The sequence below is a fragment of the Diabrotica undecimpunctata genome, chromosome 2 (assembly GCF_040954645.1).
Source record: "Diabrotica undecimpunctata isolate CICGRU chromosome 2, icDiaUnde3, whole genome shotgun sequence".
Taxonomy (NCBI): Eukaryota; Metazoa; Arthropoda; class Insecta; order Coleoptera; family Chrysomelidae; genus Diabrotica; species Diabrotica undecimpunctata.
The window spans coordinates 18016297-18036150 of record NC_092804.1 but is presented as its reverse complement, the minus strand read 5'-3'; the positions used below and the strand labels follow the sequence as shown (position 1 = coordinate 18036150).

Sequence of the window (19854 nt, the reverse complement as noted above, 5' to 3'; positions counted from 1 at the left end):
ATAACAGTTTTCCAAAAATTGAGAAATAAAAAACTTGACAGACCGGACTAAACGTATCTTATTAGCAAAACGGCGATTAACGGTCACGGTATTTTGAAAAGAAACGGTCTGGTGAAGAGGCACGAGGTGTGGATACGTAATCATTATAATTGTATACAATCTGGTAAAAAAGAACTACTTCTTTTATACAGAATTACAGAATCGTCTAATAATATAATATAATAACGTAAATTTTGTGACAAAAAATTTATCTTCCTTTATTGAAACCAATAATAGGTCTTCTTTTAACCAAGAATTTTTCTTAGTTTTTTTTTAATATTACGTGCTGTATTTACTGCTTTTAGCAGTCCGTTGTAAAAAAAGTAGGAAAGTTCCTCAAATGAATAAAATAGCCATGGAGCTTTTAAAATTCGAAGGGAGTCTACTAAAATTTAGACTCCTACACTTATTAAACATGTCCTGGACGAAATAAGTTTAAGAGAGGAGATAGGAAAATTGCGAGAACGATTCAAGTTGCAAATTGGTCTGAAGTGACCAGGGAACACAAATAGACAATTCTTTGTAAGTTGGACATCCGGACTCAAACAATAAAACCAAACGCTATGGCGTTCCATTATCGAGTAAATCACTTTACACTATATTTTCGTGACAAAAACGAATAACGAACAACAATAACGAATTTAAAATAGAATCCGGACTAAACAATGAACTGACCACTTTAACGATTCATCGTAGTGATGTAATTCTAACAGTATCACTTACCTAAGAGATACTGGAGGAGAGAACTAACAGTATCACTTACCTTGGTTGTAATCTAAATGAGAACTGGGACATGAGCAAAGAAATTAGAATACGGATAGAGAAGGCCAGAGCTGCATTCTTTAAGATAAAGAAACTGTTATGTGGAAACAATATTACCTTAAGTCTGAAAATTAGATTAGTGAGATGTTATGTGTTCTCTACTCTTTTGTATGGTGTCGAAGGTTGGGTGTATAGAGTTCGTAACGAAGTTGTTTTGCATCGGATGGGAAAAGTTACGGAAGTCGTCAAAACAGTTAAAAATCGCAAACTTGAATATTTTGGCCATGTTATGCGCCACCCACAGAGATATAATATACTCCATTTAATAATACAAGGCAAGGTAGACGGAAGAAGAGGGCCAGGTCGAAGAAGAACGTCATGGCTTAGAAACCTGAGAGATTGGTTTAACAGATCCTCTGCATCTCTTTTCCGAGCTTTCGTCAACAAAATTACTATAGCCAATTTGATAGCCAACGCTCGATAATCGAGCTCGGCACATGAAGAAGAAGATGTAATTCTCTTCCCCGCAATACTTTCTCACCAACTCAAGTGGATATTTTTTTGACGCGCAATATTATGCGGCATCACGATCAAAAGAATGCAATTAAAATTATTATATACAAACCAGAAATGTTTATATTATCAATTTCGGCGATGCGAAAGAAATGAAAATATTTTTCGGTGTTTTAATATATACAAGGTGATTCGAAATGCTACAGTTTTACCACCATATACTTCCAAGTTCCAGGTATTACCAGAATTACAGCATAGTTTAAAATTTTTTACCCCATACTTGTCGGTTTTTGCAGTATATATTGTTTTAAAAGCAAGCATCCTTGAAATGGAACCGTACTCTCATCAATACAAAATACTTCATCTGGAGTATACAATACTTGCAAATTTGTATTGCACGTATTTACCAATCCCTGTATTTTATAAAGGCGATCCCTTTGGGGCAAAGTTCATTTTCAGCAAAATACATAATCTGTAGAAGAAGCTGGAATCTGTTCCGGCTCATTTCCGGTTCCTCACAACATTATTATTATACAATATATATTTGCACCAGTAACTCTTTATTGCTGTCATTTTCACCAGACCCATGTAGCCTATAAGTCCTAGAAATCTTTTCATTTCATAAATAGTCGTGGGTTCCCAGTTATGTAGTCGCGAGGATCCTGGGATATCATTTGCTATTGTTAGGAATTGTGTAGCATATAAATTTGTTTGCTGGACAATATGCTCAAATATATTATTATCCACACAAGCGGAATAAAAGTCAAGCGGAGTACCACTTGAAAGTTGAGCCACAACCGCGTCATTAGGATCACATTCATCTATAAAAGAAACATTTTCTACCGTCCGGTAGGTTCAGACCAACCATCACGATTTCTGTAACGAGTCGGTTGACTTGGGAGACTGTTGTGTTGTAATTTCTAAATGGGGTATCACTCGAATCGGAATCTGATGATTCAATTTCTGTCTGCGTTTTTTCCATCTCAGACTTTGGCGCACCTGAGCAGCAGGTTCAGAACCATCAGAATCTGACGATCTTGGAACAAGCTGTGTAACTGAATTCCTTATTTTACGAGTCGCAGCTGTTTTCTGAAAACTTTTATTTACTTACAGCCTGATCTAACTTACACTATTGTTAAAAAACTTACCGTAACTTTCTGCATATTGTTTTGCATAAACTGCAGTCATAATTCTCTTTGTGCTATTATCCATGATATATAATTTTTAAGAAAAGTCACCAATATAGGAATTTAATACATCTATAAAACAAAAGAATAACTCAAAAAACTGCTAAATCACGTGTACGTCTTTGAGGTTAGGTTTGAACGACAGCGGCGCCGTAAATATCAATGCCGGCAGAATTAGTAAAAGCAAAATGTTGCCACCAGTGCCGCAGCAGACACCGTTGTCTGCTTATGATAAATTGCGATATAATTTTAAAAAATGGTCGGATTGACAAAAAAAAAAGACTCCATTTCTCCTAAAAATTTATAAGCATTCTAGAAATTATAAAAACAAAAAAATTGAAAATCCACTCATCTACTCAGTTTCTGGTTGGCACTCAACCGGTTAAATACAAATTAGAAGCTAACATTAGTTTCGACAAGTATTCTCAAGTGAATTTCATAAAATCAAATGAACTATCCTCCAACAAATTTAGAAAAGCACCTCAAAAATATAAACAATATCATTTTAAAGTCCACTACTTTAAAATCACGAATTTTCACGTTATCACGAATGAGTCAGATAAAATGCAACTATAGAAAGTTTTTCCTATTTTCAAGTAACAAAACAATATCATTGGTTTAATCTTCATTTTGGGAACGATGGGGAGATTTTTATTTCCTAAGTTGAAATCAAAACATTAAGTAATTTAATATAGAATAACGCAAGAAAGTAGTTTTAGTCTTTATACATGTACATGCATTTTTTAAAGTTCAATATCACCGCACTAATAGCAATACTGGTAGTATCAAATAATGTAGTCTAGTGGAGTAAAAAGTGGAGCATAAATTAAAACTTAACGAGTACAATCGTCAGTCATTCGACGTCGAACGACTTCCTAGTTCTTGCACCTCCCGCACTAATTAAATATTGTCCGTGCCTCGTACACACCGCTAGACGCCTCGACGCAGAGCTTTCGCTTTTCAGCAGCGGCACTGGAACTGGCACTGGCGCTCGATCAGTTTCAGTCGGACCATTCGTGACGGCGTCTTCAGCATTGCCTGAAAACTGGAACATAACCTCGAATTTTTTTCGTTTCCGCGTATTCGGTTAATCGAAAAAAAGGGGTGTGTACCCTCCTCGCGACAAATTTTTTGATTATAGTGCGTCGACCGAAGAGGTCGCTATGTGATCGTGTGGATTATTCGATGGGGATTTCCCATTAGTCTTTGGTTTTGTGATCCTCGGATTATCCTGGAGATTGTCCTCGTCGACAAGCAGTCCCGATGACTCTCTCATGCTATGACATGTTCTGTGTGAACTTCGCAAAGGTTGGGAAATTTTCTTTTGCAAAATAGTTTATAGTGTGTGTTTTTGTGTTATAAAAAGTTTTTACCACTTTTTATCTATTTCAGGTAGGAACTTTTTATTTGTTTATAACTTGAATATGAAAAATAAATATGCGAAATAAATAAATAACCAAAAAAAATCATAAAAAATTATCGTAATTTATCTGAAGAAATCTAAATATTATTGAAAGTTTTTATATTTTGTATGAATAACTTGCATTATAGAAAATCATCATAACTTTTCCTTTTATAAACAAAACAAAGTATTTTTTTTAATCTTAACAAAAATTATCATAAAGTCTGTGACAGCTGTTTTGTTATTAATATATTTTTTTTTGGGTTAACTATTTTAAAATGTGGAATATTTTTTAATACAGTAGACTCCCTCTATAACGAAAACTGAAATGACAGACTAATTACCTCGTTATAAGCCGATCTCGTTATATCAGACAATCATAATACTGTGCATACATATGAATCTGTAGTTTTCTAAACCATTAACTTCCTATAGTGAAGCCATTCGGAGCAATATAAGATGCTAATAAATATTGTTTGAATGGCGTTTTTGAAAAAAAGTTATTTACTTTTATTGTCAATGAAATATATTAAAACATAAAAGAGTTGTTTACTTTTATTATCAATGATATACGTTAAAACAAAAAAGCTGTACTTATATTTTTTTCCAACTACATAATGTATAAATCGTATTTTCAAGGATAACATAAACTATTGCTTCTGCAATTTTAAGAACTCTGTTATTTTTAACTGCTTTAAATGGTCCAGTATCATTCTATCATATATTTTCTAAAGATGTGAAACAGTTGTATTTATTCATTGTAAAGAAGTTTATTGCGGGCTGCAGTTAAGTTTATTGAGGGGTTGTTTGAAAAGGTATTTATTTATAGCCACGACCGGACTAAAAACGTAAAAAACAAGTTTTTGGATCTTATTTTCTCTCGTTATAACCAAGTTTGCCTCGCTATAGACGGTTATAGTTCAATAGAAATTTCACGGGACATCTAACGTATCTCGTTATAAGCGAAACCTCGTAATAACCGTGTTCGTTATAGAGGGAGTATACTGTATTATAATAAGGTAAATAAAAAATAGGGTAATAAGGTTTTTTAGATTTTCTTGCAAATAATAGTAACCAAGAATTACAAAAACATTTACTCTATGTATTTCACAAAGTAATCTGTGGGGGTTATGAAAGAATTTACATCGGACAAACAGACATACGCTGTAGAAACGCATACCAGAGCATACGAAATAATTTCAATAGGAAACCGACTCCACTGATTATCTTCATATTCTGGATAAAAAACATTTTTTTCAGTTACTACGTGATTACATCAAAATTTACAAAATATATTTTTTACTATTTTATTTATTAATTTAATTTTCTTTGAATATGATTTAAATTCATTAACTAATATGTAAGGTGTAAGAGAATTGGTTTACCTTCCCTTTTATTTTTCTAGTGATTTTGGGAACGCCTCTAGAAAAATTTTAAATAGTTTATGTTGTGTTGGCTGATAATTTAGCAATTTTTACCGAATGGCATGTCATTAATGATTGGGTATAGATTGGATATAGTGTCAGGTTAAGACTTGTTTATAAACATATATTTTTGAACATTTTATTAAAAAAATTTAAACAATAAATTTGGTTAATTAATATATTAGTCTGTGAAAGTGGCCAAAATTACAAACCGCAACTGATTTATTGTACAGACTATTGTAATTAGGATTTTTCTCGGTATAAATGTAACGATTATCACTTACTATTTCACTCTTTCCGACCAATTCAGTACATAAAGGTTTCTGATTCCTTTCCGGTGATCATTTAAATGATAAAAGCCATAGTTGGTCTAATCTTTAAGATACATTCACCTTCTATCTGTTGGAGCTCTGAATAGGTGTAGCGTAGAGCAAGAAGATATGACATGGATGGGTCATTATCAGCTGCTTATTGGAGAAGAAATTGTATAGTAGGTGTTTTCGAAATGAAAAAACCTGCCCATTTGGACGCTGAAACGTGAAAAAGTGTTTATTTTATAATTATAGTTAATATTTAAATACATTTGTAATAAAAACTGAGGTTGGACCAAGAATCAGTTGCAGAAATAGTAGCGCACCTAGAATTTTCCTCTGAGCGGGGAGGGGTTCGGTTGGGCACCGAATTTTTTTTTATGATGCTACCTCCATTTTGAGTCCTTAAAATGTGTGAGTAACAGTGTCGGAATAGGGCCCTGGGGGAGGTTTTAACCCCCAAAACCCCCCCTGGATGTGCCACTGTGCAGAAAGATAGTTATCGTAGAAAGATTGGATCTGTAGTACAACAGATAAAAGATGAAAATAATTGGACAAGATTGAACATAGCACACAAGCAAAAATTTCACAATTATTATCTTGTGATTGATTTATTATCTTAGTGACTCCCATTCTTTCTATCCCATTTTTGTTGAAACTCTTTAAGTATTTAAAAAAGAGATAGATAGTAAAATAGAAAAGTATTTTATGCCTTATATAGTAACCTTAACAGCATCTAAGTGTTGCCTCAAGTACAACGCCTTCACACATGTTAGCTTCAAAGTAAAAATCTTTTCCCTTCTGACAAATTCTAAATTTTGGTGTTTCCTTAGTTTTTCAGTCGACTTTACCACGTTTGTTTGCCTGTTATTGAAGATAACACATTTTTTCATGCAGGCATTTAATGTTTTTTTCTATAATAATCCTAAAAGTTATTTTTTATATCTTTCCTTAGTTCCAATTTTATTTTATTAATGGTTTGGAGTAAAATTAAATGATATACAAACTACAACTGAATAAAACCAAATAATGTATTAAGATACGTAGATATAAGCATTACACCAGGCGAAGCTGTTCGGGATAGAGTAAGGGACCAAAAAATCGGCATCTTATACGAAATAGAGGATGTAATTAAATTGTGTAGACAAAGACGTCATTTCTGGTATGACCAAATAACTACGAGTAGCAATGGAAGACAAAACCAATAACCGTTACTCAATAGGAGAAGTTAATTGGAACAGCTAATTTACTTTTTACGAATATTTGCTTTGAAAAAGTACAGTATATACAAAAAAAAGGAACTCCATATCTGATTAATGTTAGATCATACATGTTGCATGGAGACCCTTGGCTCTTAAGTTCTTTGTTAATTTTTACACTTTTTTGGCTTCCTCATTGTTCTCTACAGTTTTTTTACCCCAATTTCTTCTAGGGCACCCTGGACCGCGTCTGCCCAGCTCTTTCTTGGTCAAAGTATTTTTGTTTCCTCTTGCTCGCGCTTGTTATATTCTAGTAACTATTTCTTTTCTTTAGAATTTGTAAAACGGATTTCATCTCATCTAACATTCTACATTCAAGGTTTCTACGTTATTTAAAATCGCCCATATATCTCCATCATCCATATCATTCCATATCCATCCATATCATTTTTCCTTCACTAAGTACCATTTCGCCTGCGAAAATTTTATGTTTTTTCTCCTACATAAATATTTTTCTTTTCTACTGCTGGTTCATGGTCCACGTTTCATACTACTAGTAATTTTGTACATGAACATGGATTTTCAGCACTGTTGATCGAAGTATTATTTCATATGTTTGGATTTTGGCTGGCTAGACAAAATTTTTTTCCCTTCAATTGTGTTTAATGCTCCGTCTACTCTAATACCCTGCTTTGAGAGTTATTAAACTCTCAACCCATTGTTCTTACAATGATAAATACTCCAACTACGGTACAATATAATTCATTTATTTTCTTCTGTCCTTTCCCTTCTCATCTCCATATATTTTTCCTTGGACCACATTTCCTAGATTCTCCATCGAATTTTGCAAACGGTTATGTCCTCAGATTTTAGTGAACCTACAGCACGTATTTAAGTCATTATATTGTTTATCATTTATTAGAAAGTTATTATAATATTTTTATTTATTATCATTAGTAATGTTATAGTAATAAATAGTCAATAAGTTTACCATGTTTAGATTAGACTAAATAATTGCTGTGTCACAGAAAAAGATTAATTAACCACATTATAGTAGTAAACAATCAACTCATTAATTATTTGCAAAATGCGATAATTCTTAAAAATTCACAGATGAGTCACTCATTGTATTGTGTTGACAATACCTTACGAAATGTCAAGGACGAACCGTTTTATATTGACCCCTGATAACCTCTTAAACGTACAATGTCCTAAATTCTCATAACCGATGCGAATTTTATAAATTATGCCTTGTATCTTTTTGGTTATTTTGGTTAAATTAGATAAGCGTTTCCTTATTTAAAAAAAAAAAAATGGAAACTTACAATTATGTATCAGCACTAATTAAAAAAATTAAAATAGCGGGTAATATCTGAAGATTACACTTCAATGAAGAACAAAGTGACAAAAAGTCGGTTTTAACCTAATTATTTTGTTTAATTTGACAAAAAAAATGATACTACTGGGTGGGGCAAAAATAAAAAAAGTTGTAACCACAGATCCACCTAGCCCCAAGTTACTCTCTTCTACTAAGGTTCCTTTCCCTTGGTAAGGTTCGGTACCCATAAGATAACCATTTGATACATTCTCGTAGTACGGTACCATGGATTCATCAACAGATACTAATATGGCTTCACCAACCGGCACATATTTTATAAATGAATTGCTTAAATGTCCTATGAGTGGTCTTATTTTAGCAAACTTAACATTTTTTTGTAGCTGAGTATTATTTGAAAAATGTAAATTTCGCAAAATTTCTCTAAACCTATTTCTCGACATTGCGTTGGACATTATGTCTATTAAAAGTGAGATATTTCCTTGATGTTTATCTTGGGACAAGTCACCTCTTTGCCAGTCGTTTTGTCTATTTGATTTATTCGCTCTTTTATTAGATTGAGCCACATTTATTAGAAGTTCATCATCGTTCGTCGGGAACATATCTTCAGCCTCTTGTGTCTCACATTCTGAAATAAGAGTTGCCTCAGCTGGGGCGTGCAGTATCTTTGATGAAAACTTGAAATTGAAATTCATATCATCCAATGATTTATAATCTCCATCAGAATCTTCCGCTGGAGGATAAATGCATATGTCTGCAGAATCAAACTACTTCTCATTTATGTCATCGATTAAATTGTTCAAAGTATCAGCTGAACAACTCGTTTCCTTTGCATAAATGTTTTAAGCATTTAAACGATGCAGATATATTGTATAGGCATATAATATTACTTAAACTTACCCCGATCGCAATATTTCACAACAGAAGATAGGTATAATCAAGCTAGAAGTTATACAACTGCACCTTTCTTGAAATTTTGATATGAATCACGCAACAAAAACCACTTATACGAAACCACTGGGTAAATTTAGTATGCACGTGTTGTTTTGACACTACCGAATACAAATAGTTTATCAGATTTAAGACCAACAGTGACATCTTGTAACCAGCAGCGAAACTAACAATTGTTCCAGATTTGGAACATGGCAGCGAATGGATTAAGCAGGCAAGTGCCTCCAATTTTGATTGCATCAGTAACTACACCATCTTCGCCTGGAGATTTGTTATTCTTAGCTTTTCTTAGGGCTAGTTTTATTTCGTTTATTGTGACTTCCGATATTAGTTCTGATTTTTCGTTGACAATGCCCTTTTTCCTTGTTAATATTTCTGGTACTTGATCTTCTCTGCTATTTGCTTTGTGTTGCCTTGTGTACAGCAATTTGTAGAAGTCTTTAACTATTTTAAGGGTTTCCTCTCTGTTCGTTGTAAGATGACCATTCCTATCTTTAATCTTTATTATCTGCCTTGTCCCCGTTCTTAATCTTTTTCTCAATACTTTCATACCTCTATTGTCCTCAGTGGTATATTCGATTTGTTCTTGTTTATGTTTTCGAGTGTCTTGTCTAACATCTTTGGATATTTCTTTATGCATGTACACTTTACAACCTTCAAAAACCTGTATAAGATTTTTTGTTTAATTTGACAAAAAAATGATAGGACTAGGTGTGGCAAAAGTAATCACACTATTAGAAAATGCTGTAACTTTTGGAAATGGCGTCAAATGTTAACTCGGTTTGACATTTGTAAAGTAAAGAAAAGCAGAATGCAAATCGACAAGCCATGAATCGATTTACTACGCAGGAACGCGGAATAATTATTTTAAATTATTTTTCGCCGTTTTAATTTATTTAATTCATCAGTTGTGTTGGCGCAACATGAATTTCGTCGCAGATTTCCAAAAAAGTACCAACTCTCTTGTTCCTGTTTGTATAACGTATGCTATGACTAAAGGATTTATCGGCATTCCCACGCCAATTCAAAACACACAAACAAAGACCGGTCTGCCGCGAAAAAAATGTTAGACAAATATTTTTACATAATGTTGATACTCTTTTACACTAGATTAATAGACTAGAAACGCATGCTTTGTGCCAAAAACCTACATATTCAGGGTCAAGTCTATTTTACGAAAATAAAATTCGGATATTTTTCCATTGAACTCGTTCCAAAGTAAAGATTAAACTTTAGCATTATTATACAGTTTTCCAGTGGAATCGGTCCAAGTTTTTCGCGAAATACATAAATAAAGATTGTTCGAAAATGATAAAATGAGTAGTTGCAGTAAAATATTTTTGTAGTGTATTTAAAAACAACAGTAAACAGTTGAATTGTTTCAGTGGATCGTTGAGATAAAAATAGTTTTATGAATGGTGAAGTAACTAAACAGATTAAATAAAAATTAAATATACATAGATCAGGAACAGCTTAGTAATGTCATCTATAGGTGTCAAATTGAGAGAGTTTTAATAAAAATGGCAAGGACACGTTCAAAATGAAGATTATAATTACTCAGTATTATGTCGTAACTGTGATGTCATGTGAAAAGTTCAATTTGTCCCCTTAATTGGTCAATGATAGGATTTTTTCATGTCCCGCGAAAAATTTATAGACAAATGAAAAGCGGGACCAAATAGTTAGATTAAAAACGAATATACCGAAGACAGAAACACTAATATAGACAAGAAGCTGTGAAATAGATACCAAATTAGATTAGAAGACGATGTTGAGACAGCTAAAAGCTTCCCATGCGTAAAACAACAAGAAGTTAAAAAAAATTGTGGAAGACAACAAAGCCTGTTTCTCACAGACTTTTTTCCGCGCCTAAACAGTACAGCCAAAATCAACGATCAAGATCTGTGAATCCATAGTTACACTAGTCTTCTTCTTCTACTACTATGGCACTACAGACCAAATTGAGCCTTGGCCTCCTTAATTTTTTGCTTCCACCCTTGCTTGCCTGTGGCTGATCTTCTCCATACACGCTTCTAGAAGGGCTTGTGCTTCGCTGTTTACTGTGTCTTCCTAGCGCTTTGTTGGCTTTCCAACCGGTCTCTTTCCCTGCATTCTAACATTCAGTGCTCTTTTTGGTAGCCTATCCTCTCCCATTCTTATCACATGTCCTCCTCTGACTATTTGTTTCAGCTGTATCTTCTGTGCTAGCCTTCTTTAGTACATTTCTCTTGTAGTCCTTTCACAGTGATACCCCAGTTTCCGTCGAAAAAAACCCAGACCACCTGCTTGTTCAAAAGTTCAACCGGTAATCATTAATTTCAATCCTCACGTATAAATCCCGCTAAAACAAAACTCCTCGCCCTCTAATTCTTTCTACCAAGCGATTGGTAAAATTGAGAGGAATCTGGCAAATGCCTCCAAGCACTTCTAATTCTCACTCCGTTCTTAATTGAAAACTCCGATATTAGGTGTATATAAAAACAAACATTAGAATTTACAAAACAACTATCATTCCTACAGCTATGTATAAAGGAGCTACAAAGAGCGGTATATGGAGATGTGCAAATAGATAGTAAATGAAGAAGAAGTAATAATAAAGAATTATATAGAGCCAAAAATAACAACAGTAATTAAAACTAAAATTTAAAAAAATAGGAAAGGAAAAAATGTCGAAAATGGTACTCTCACACGAAAGCCAATACAAAAGAGAATAAACGGTACACTAAGAAAGAGATGGAAGGACAGCGTATATGAAGACTTACAAAAAAGGAATACTGAGAATTATAATGAAAAACCATTGGACATAATTAAATATAAGGAAGTGGTTAAGAAATGTATGGAAATCACGCGTTTCAAAACAATCTTTCGGGCAGTAGTTGATGCTTCTGGTATGTGGCAAATCAAAGGCTACCTAAAGACCTTGCAGTGCTAATAGAGAAAGCAAAAATGCAACAACAACATTATAAGATACTGTGAGTGATTTGATGGTGCACCTAAATCAGATGTCCAGCAAGATAAGTGATGAGATCACTAAAAGAAGGAGTTTAAAGCGTATCAAACTTTAGTTGTCATCTCATCGATTTAATATTTAATGTGAAATTATTAGATTAGGATTCGGAAGACTTAGTCTCCCGAGTCCACAGTTCACTTCAATATTGCACTCTGTATGAAAGATAATTATAGATATATCGGACCAAATTAGATGACATTAATTGATGATGCTCCGCAAAACGTCGAAGATCACTTAAATGCGTAAATCGTGTTTTACAATCATTTAGCCTTCAGCACATCCGAAAATAGTTTTGTCAGCCCATTTCGTCGTATTCGCTCCTTTAGGTCAATAGAATATCGATGGGAAAATCAGCCTGAAACAGATTAAATGCAGGGAAACCCTCAAACGAAAGTAGATGCTCGAAAAAGTCATTAGGGGCAGTAAAGTCAACAAGAAAGGGACAACTGTTACTTGAACCGTTTCGTTCTTGGGATTTTTATAAGAGTAACGTATACTAAATAGGTAAAACAGTAAGAGCTCAGGTTTTCTAAATTTTCACCAAATCTGTATATATTTTCACCATATCAAATCTTGATAATTACTTTTTTAAATCAATTTAAGCATGTGTGTATTTAGAATTGAATTTTTAACATATCAGAGAGAGAATAATTGTTTGTCTTAAGTTGTTTAGCATGAATTATCTTTGCTTATGTTCATGGATGATTTTTTAGCTCCTTTCTATTGTTTGGTACTGTAAAATTGCAAATGTATCATTTAATTAATGTATAGAATATCAAACCTGTTTCTTTGTGTTCAAATAATTTCGTGTGCTCCGGTGTGCGTTTTCTAAAAACCCAATCTGTTTGTATGATATAAAATTTTGCACAGTGTACTAAATATTTTAATGTGAAATAGTTTGCACAGATTTTGACGTCATACACTGTGCGAATGAACTACTATAACGCAGATTATTAGAAATTTATTACGCATTTAACAGATTATGATAAAGTGGTTAACCAGGCGGAAATCTTTCATTTAAATATAATTAAGAAAGTCAACCTTTTATCTTTTATCTAAATGATATTATTAATTTATTTTTAAATATTATTACTTATTATGGATCCAAATTGACCAATATTTTTTTTCAGCAAATTAACAAGAAACAATTATTGGTCCAACATCTATTATTGGTTGTTTTTTGCTGTTTTCCAGGATAGTCCATTAAACATGATGTACATGTTTTTAAATTTTTCAACTTAAAAGACTCAAAAAAAAGACTTAAAAGAATATTAAGAAAAATATTTGGACTAATACAAAACATTTGATGACATAATATGCAACTTACCTTATTACTCCTGTCTATACTGTATGCGTATACATGTCTTGTCTGTGTCATGTCTTTCACTCTTCTGAAAAATTTCATTTAGCTATACTTTCTATGGTTTTCTGGGTTTGACTCCGCGTTGAATAATTTTGGTTTTGAGAAAAACCATTCTTTTGACGACGTTTCGGCAAGGTAGCACTTGCCATAATCAAGTTAGGTAGTAAAACTTCTTGCTGATGCTTGAAGTAAACTTATTTTTCCGCTCGAAGCGGTTACTGATGTAGGTACTGTAGTGTACGTGTATAGGTTGGGACCTACTCGTCGGCGCCTTTGTTACCTGATTAATTTTTGTATTCTTCTTCAACACCGTTTTCCTTGTTATTGGAAGCCTTTGAGTATCATGTATTGCTTCTTTGATTTCACGTTTTCTTTTAATTTCAATATTAGCTAGCATCGTAGTTTGTTTCAGGTTTATTGTATGTCCTGTATTTGAGATATGCTGTGCAAGGGATGACGTTTTTCTCTCTTTTCGATGGCATTTCGATGACCGGCTTGTTTAACATGGATTCTTCTATTGGTCTGTCCGATGTACAATTTGTCACAGTCCCCATATGGACTCTCGTATACTCCTTGATTTGTTAACGATGTTTTTGTTTTTGTGGATGGTAAAATAGTTGAGATTTTTTTGTCGGTATTAGATATCGTTTCTATTTTGTGTTGTCTTAGCAGTCTTCCTATTTTCTCTGTTGTATCCTTTACATATGGTAGGATGGTTTTTGCAATAGGTTTTTCGTCTTCTATTGGGTCCTTTTTCTTCTTTGAGCATTCTAGGCCTTTTCGATGGTGTATGTTGGGAAGCCGTTTTTCCTTAACGCTGTTTTCATATTATGCTATTCTTCATCTATATGTTCTCTGTCAGTCAGTCAGTATTTCGGATCTTGTAATCAGAGTTTTGATGACTGAATGTAATTGTGCAAGATGGTGATGTGAATCAGCGTGTAAATATCTGTCGTTATCTGTCTGTTTTCGGTATACTGTATATTTTGTTCCATAGTAAACTAAATTTGATGGTGGTTATTATGGATATGTTCTAAAAATACCATCAATTTTTCTTCTCCATCTGTCCAGATGATAAAAGTGTCATCCAAGTACCTAAACCAAAGTTTGGGTTTGTCTTTGGCTGTTTCTGCTCGCTGTACTATTTCTTGCATAAACAGGTTTGCTATTACCGATGACAGTGGTGATCCCACGGTGCTCCTTCAACTTGTTTATATCTTTGTTCTTTATAGATAAAATATATGTTATATAGGCAGTGTTTGGTTAGATTTAGAGTACCTGTGGTATTGGATACTTTTTGCTTATAATCTATATCAATTCATCTATAGGACCATTCGTGAAAAGTGAGACCACATCGAAGCTGACTAACAAATGTCGGACTCAAGAGTGATATCTTTTACACGCTTGATGAAGTGGTTTGCATTCTTGACGTTGAATCCGCTTCTTCTCCGTACGGTTATAGCTGTTCATCCAGAAATTTTGCCAATGATTCGATAGAACGAATTATTAGCCGCAATGACAAGCCTGCCTTATGTACCGTGGGTAGGCCGTAAAGTTTTGGACTTTAATCTTGGCTTTTGTTATTTTCTCTAGATAATATGTTGTAGGGTCCAACGAGATTCTTTGATATGCTCTATCGTTTAGGATGTCATTTATTTTTGCTTCGAAGTCTTGCATATTAATTATTTTTGCAACAAAATTTGAAAGTAGAAAGATATCTAGAATTGTTGGGAGGAGCAGTTGATCCCATTTTGACAGATACAATCGAAAAGGGTAAGAGGTACTCAGATGATATGTTCCTCCAACAAAACGGCGCACCTTCGCCTTAAGTATAAGTAAGTAAGGCGATACATTAATGAACGGTTTCCTAGGCAGTGGATTGGACAGAGGTTTTAATAGAATGGCCAGCAAGATCCCCCGATTTAACTCCCCTGGACTTCTTCCTATGATAGGGTTATTTAAAAATCAAGATTATAATACTATTCCTGCCTCATTAGAAAAACTAAGACGACAAATGGTGCATGAATGAAATCTAGTAACCTCTGAAATGCTTCAAAATGTTTGTCGACTAGCTACTTTATCATTGTATGGATGTTGGTGGATATCCTTTTAAACATTTAATTAAATAATTAGCTGATCAGGAAACTGTTTTGAATTATGAATTTATTAATTTAAAATTTAGTTAATTTAATTTACGTTACATTTAATAAAGTTTCCTATTAATGTCGCTATATTTCATTTTAATGCAGATTTTGACGTGATGAGCAAAATTTTAAATTGACACTAGCAAAAAATGGGCGTTACATTTAGTTTTTAAGAGTTGTAACACTTTCAGCAACCTAATACTTTTTTCACAAGAATATAGTTAATATGGAAAAAAATATGGATACCTAAATTCTTCAGTGAAACATCTGTCTAATGATGTACCACACGTGGTCTATTTCTTAAAATTGAAGGTTTTGGTACGGGAAGAGAGGGGGTTTACAAATGACATATATCTACATCGTTAAAAGATGTCCCCTTTATTAAAATCAACCTGTTTTAGCATTTTTACAAAATCCAATGAATATTGCGAAATATCAGGATGAACTCTTTTGAGTGGCGATCCCTGTATATATATATATATATATATATATATATATATATATATATATATATATATATATATGTATATATATATATACATATATATATATATATATATATACATATATATATATATATATATATATATATATATATATATATATATATATATATATATATATATATACAGGGATATATACAGGCTGAAAACAAAGTAACTGATGTTCTAAACACTTTTAACGCCCAGTGTGAACACTTAAAGTTTACGGTTGAGAGAGAAGCTGATATGATTCCGTTTTTAGACATGCTTATACATCGTGGCAGTGATGGCATGCTAAGGACGGAGTGGTATCGTAAACCTCTCAAAAATTCTCAACATCCATCTAAGATGAAAACAAATTTGGTTTTGGCCCTTAAAACTAGGGTTATCAACTTATCACACATCGAGTTCAGGGACAAGGGACTAAAAAAGTTGAGATCTATACTACAAGAGAACTCCTATCCTACAGGGCTTTTGAATAAACTCATTTTTGGTTCTCCTTTTCCATTGCAATTTTCTGACAACCAAAATTTTCATAATAATGAGGTGAATGAGGTCCGACAACTGACACAGACATTGACACAGAACACATCAGAGCTACCACAATCTAAAATAACGTATGGTTGCCTACCCTATATTCCAGTTCTCACACCTAAGCTATTGAACATTTTCAAAAATGTTAGTGGCTTAAAAATTGCAACTAAGAATGTGAAAACGGTATCGAAGTTGTACACAAAGACAAAGGATCCTTTCACAATACAGGAGTCATCGAATGTTGTTTATTCTATACCGTGTGCCAACTATAAAAACGTGTATATCGGAGAATCATCTCGTAATTTTCACAATAGAGTAATATCACATCGCAGCGACATAAAAACCAAAAAGATAAACGCATGTGCGCTCACAGAACATGCATTAACTTTAAAACATGAATTTAATTTCGAGGATTCCTGTATTCTGGCTAAAGAAAAAAACCATTCAAAACGTGTTTTCTTGGAAATGTGTTTCATAAAATCTAATACGTCTTGTATAAATAAAAAGTCAGACATAGATAAATTGAGCAACATTTATTGTTACTTACTGACAAAACATCAAAAATAAAATAAAGATTTACTTTTACATATACACACCGTAATACACCAGCATACAAAACATGTTGCATACTATCAAGATAGGTTTAAGATACTACTTCCATTAATATAATAGCAGGAACTCCTAATTACTTTTTAATCACACTATTTTTGTTTTTTTTTTCTGTTCTCTATGGAGCAGTCAAAACACACCATGAAAAGATGTCACTAACAAAATTTTAACTTTCCAACTAAATTTTAAAATGTATATTGTCCATTATTTTAAATGTTATATTTTATATGTGTGTTTTTAATGTTGAGTGTCGTAGCTTTAGAAAAATAATCTCAACGACTAGTAAGTTGTAATGACATTTTGAGATATGTTGTAAATATTTACACTTTCTTCTAATTACAGTGTCTTGAAGAAAGAATAAAAGAATTTCGAAAGCTCGACCAAAAGTCAAAAGAGTGTTTCTATAACATCCCGGCCAAACCTACTGACTGCAGCCCTAATAAACTGTGTTGTTTGTTTATATCGACAGTCAATAATATCCAGTATTTCTATATATATATATATATATATATATATATATATATATATATATATATATATATATATATATATATATATATATACATAATTGTTGATGTGTTTTTTGTGAAATCCTAACGTAAGACGTCCTTAGTATCCTATATAGTAATACATAAAAAAAAATAATTTGAATTTACAGCAGTGCTATCGATACTATTCAATCATTCCTCTAAATATTATTTACGGTGTCGAACTGAAGGTTGGATTAATTCAATCTCTTAAGTTTAATCACAACAATCTGCTGTAAATGCATTGCGAAAGCGTAATTAAATTAATTCGCAGCATGTAGGTTTTCAATCTAAACAACACGCAATTGTATATATTAATTCGATTATATATAAATCTCGCACAAGCAATTCACGATAATTTTATTCGAGCGGTATATAAAAGGTAACAAATAACAACTACTTTCCAGACGAAATCGGTCGCCCGTGGTATACTTTGAGTGATACAGTCAGCTAAAGTATATTACGTTGATTACCGTTGATTTTATAATGGAAATGCGGTAATTCGTAAAACAAACACAAATGGATAGGTCTGTAAATTATTTGTAAAGATTTAAACTTTATACTTCTAACTCTACAGTACTGTCATCTATTTTTAAGGCACCAATAGTCGCTGCGGACTGTCACTCCGTAGTTCTGGATACAAGCTATTACTTGCAAAATGCTACTTGGATTAACATACAACTAATATGAAAATTACAAAAAAGTTATATTCGATATAAAACTAATATATTATTAAATAATAATTCAAAGATAAAGCCAACACAAAAAACTGAATGTAACAATCAATTATACAGGGTGAGTCATGAGGAACTTTACATACTTCTACCATATGTAGAGTCCCTCAGGGAGCATATCATGTGGCCACTAAAAATTATATAATTATATATAAAGAATTATACATTGTTGTAATACTATTAGAAACGATCCCCAGAGTATCCGTAATTCAATACGTCAATTAACAATTCGGCAACAAAAATGTGTACAGGCTGCAGGGTTCCATTTCGAAAATCTATTTTGAATTATTTTTATTTTGTTACCATTATTGTATCTTTTCCAGTTCTAATTTATGGGTTTATCATAACTATGTACATATTTTTAGTTTTTTTTTTAATTGTTCTTCGTTATTGTTAGTAGTTACTGTTTTTTGTTGTGCAGTGACTCAGTTTATCATTTCAATTAAAATGTTTGAAATTTATAACATTTGTTTAAATTAATTACCTTATAATTTGATACTTCATTATGGTTGTTCTATTTTTGGTAAGATTTGATCGTTCACTAAAAATTTAATAAAAGTGCGACAACATTGTCGCATATGTCGTTTTCATTGGCTATTTATGTAGTTTGAAAATCACTTATTGCATTTTAAAAAAAATTTATACAGGGTGTAATATTTAATACGAATCCCTAAATTAATTTTTCCAAAGCCAGTCCTGGAATTTTTTAGTTTAGCTAATACCAGTCGAATGCTTGATAGTAGTGTACTGTATCATGCAAAAATTAAAAAAATCAAATGAGCCGTATAAACACTACAGTAAAATGAAATAAATGGTCAATTACACAAATCACCCTGTTAATTAATAAAGAAGAGGAGTTGACATTTTTTAGTGGCCACATGATATGCTCCCTGAGGGACTCTACATATGGTAGAAGTATGTAAAGTTCCTCATGACTCACCCTGTATAATACAATCTTTGCTTTTTCAACTTAAAAGCACTAATCACATTAACATAATATCACAATTCTTTAGAACAACTTGGTTACACTTAACAAAAAGGATTTTTATTACTCCAAACCAACTTGCTCAATCCACAAATCATTGTGGAATTTTTCCAGCATAAAAAATGTAGGTATTACATTCTTTTAAAATAATTTTTTTTGTAAAGACTTTTTTTGTGTCTCACCTACTACACCTTCCACGGGTTCCTGGGTTCCATGGTTTTAAGAAAAACTTTTATGAGATCTAAGTTTTGTCGTTTTCGGAATGCCACCGTTTTGCCACCAATCAAGCATTCTTCCTTTAGCCGATGAAGAGGTTTTTGTTCTCTTTTGTAAACTGCCATA

General features: G+C 32.7%; 1 protein-coding gene across 4 annotated transcripts in view; it reads left to right on the top strand.

Moving 5' to 3' along the window:
• The window catches only part of CdGAPr (GTPase-activating protein CdGAPr), a 320315-nt gene that overhangs the window by 135029 nt on the left and 165432 nt on the right, over positions 1 to 19854 (top strand). For 2 of the 4 annotated variants that reach the window (XM_072522421.1, XM_072522418.1), the window contains exon 1: positions 3412 to 3809. The exons of 1 other annotated variant lie outside the window; for it this stretch is intronic. In XM_072522421.1, the coding sequence (XP_072378522.1) occupies positions 3765 to 3809 (45 nt within the window). In that variant the 5' untranslated portion in view covers positions 3412 to 3764. Of the gene's footprint in view, positions 1 to 3411; positions 3894 to 19854 lie in introns of those variants that run through there. One more of the 4 variants, XM_072522420.1, reaches the window with a different exon arrangement.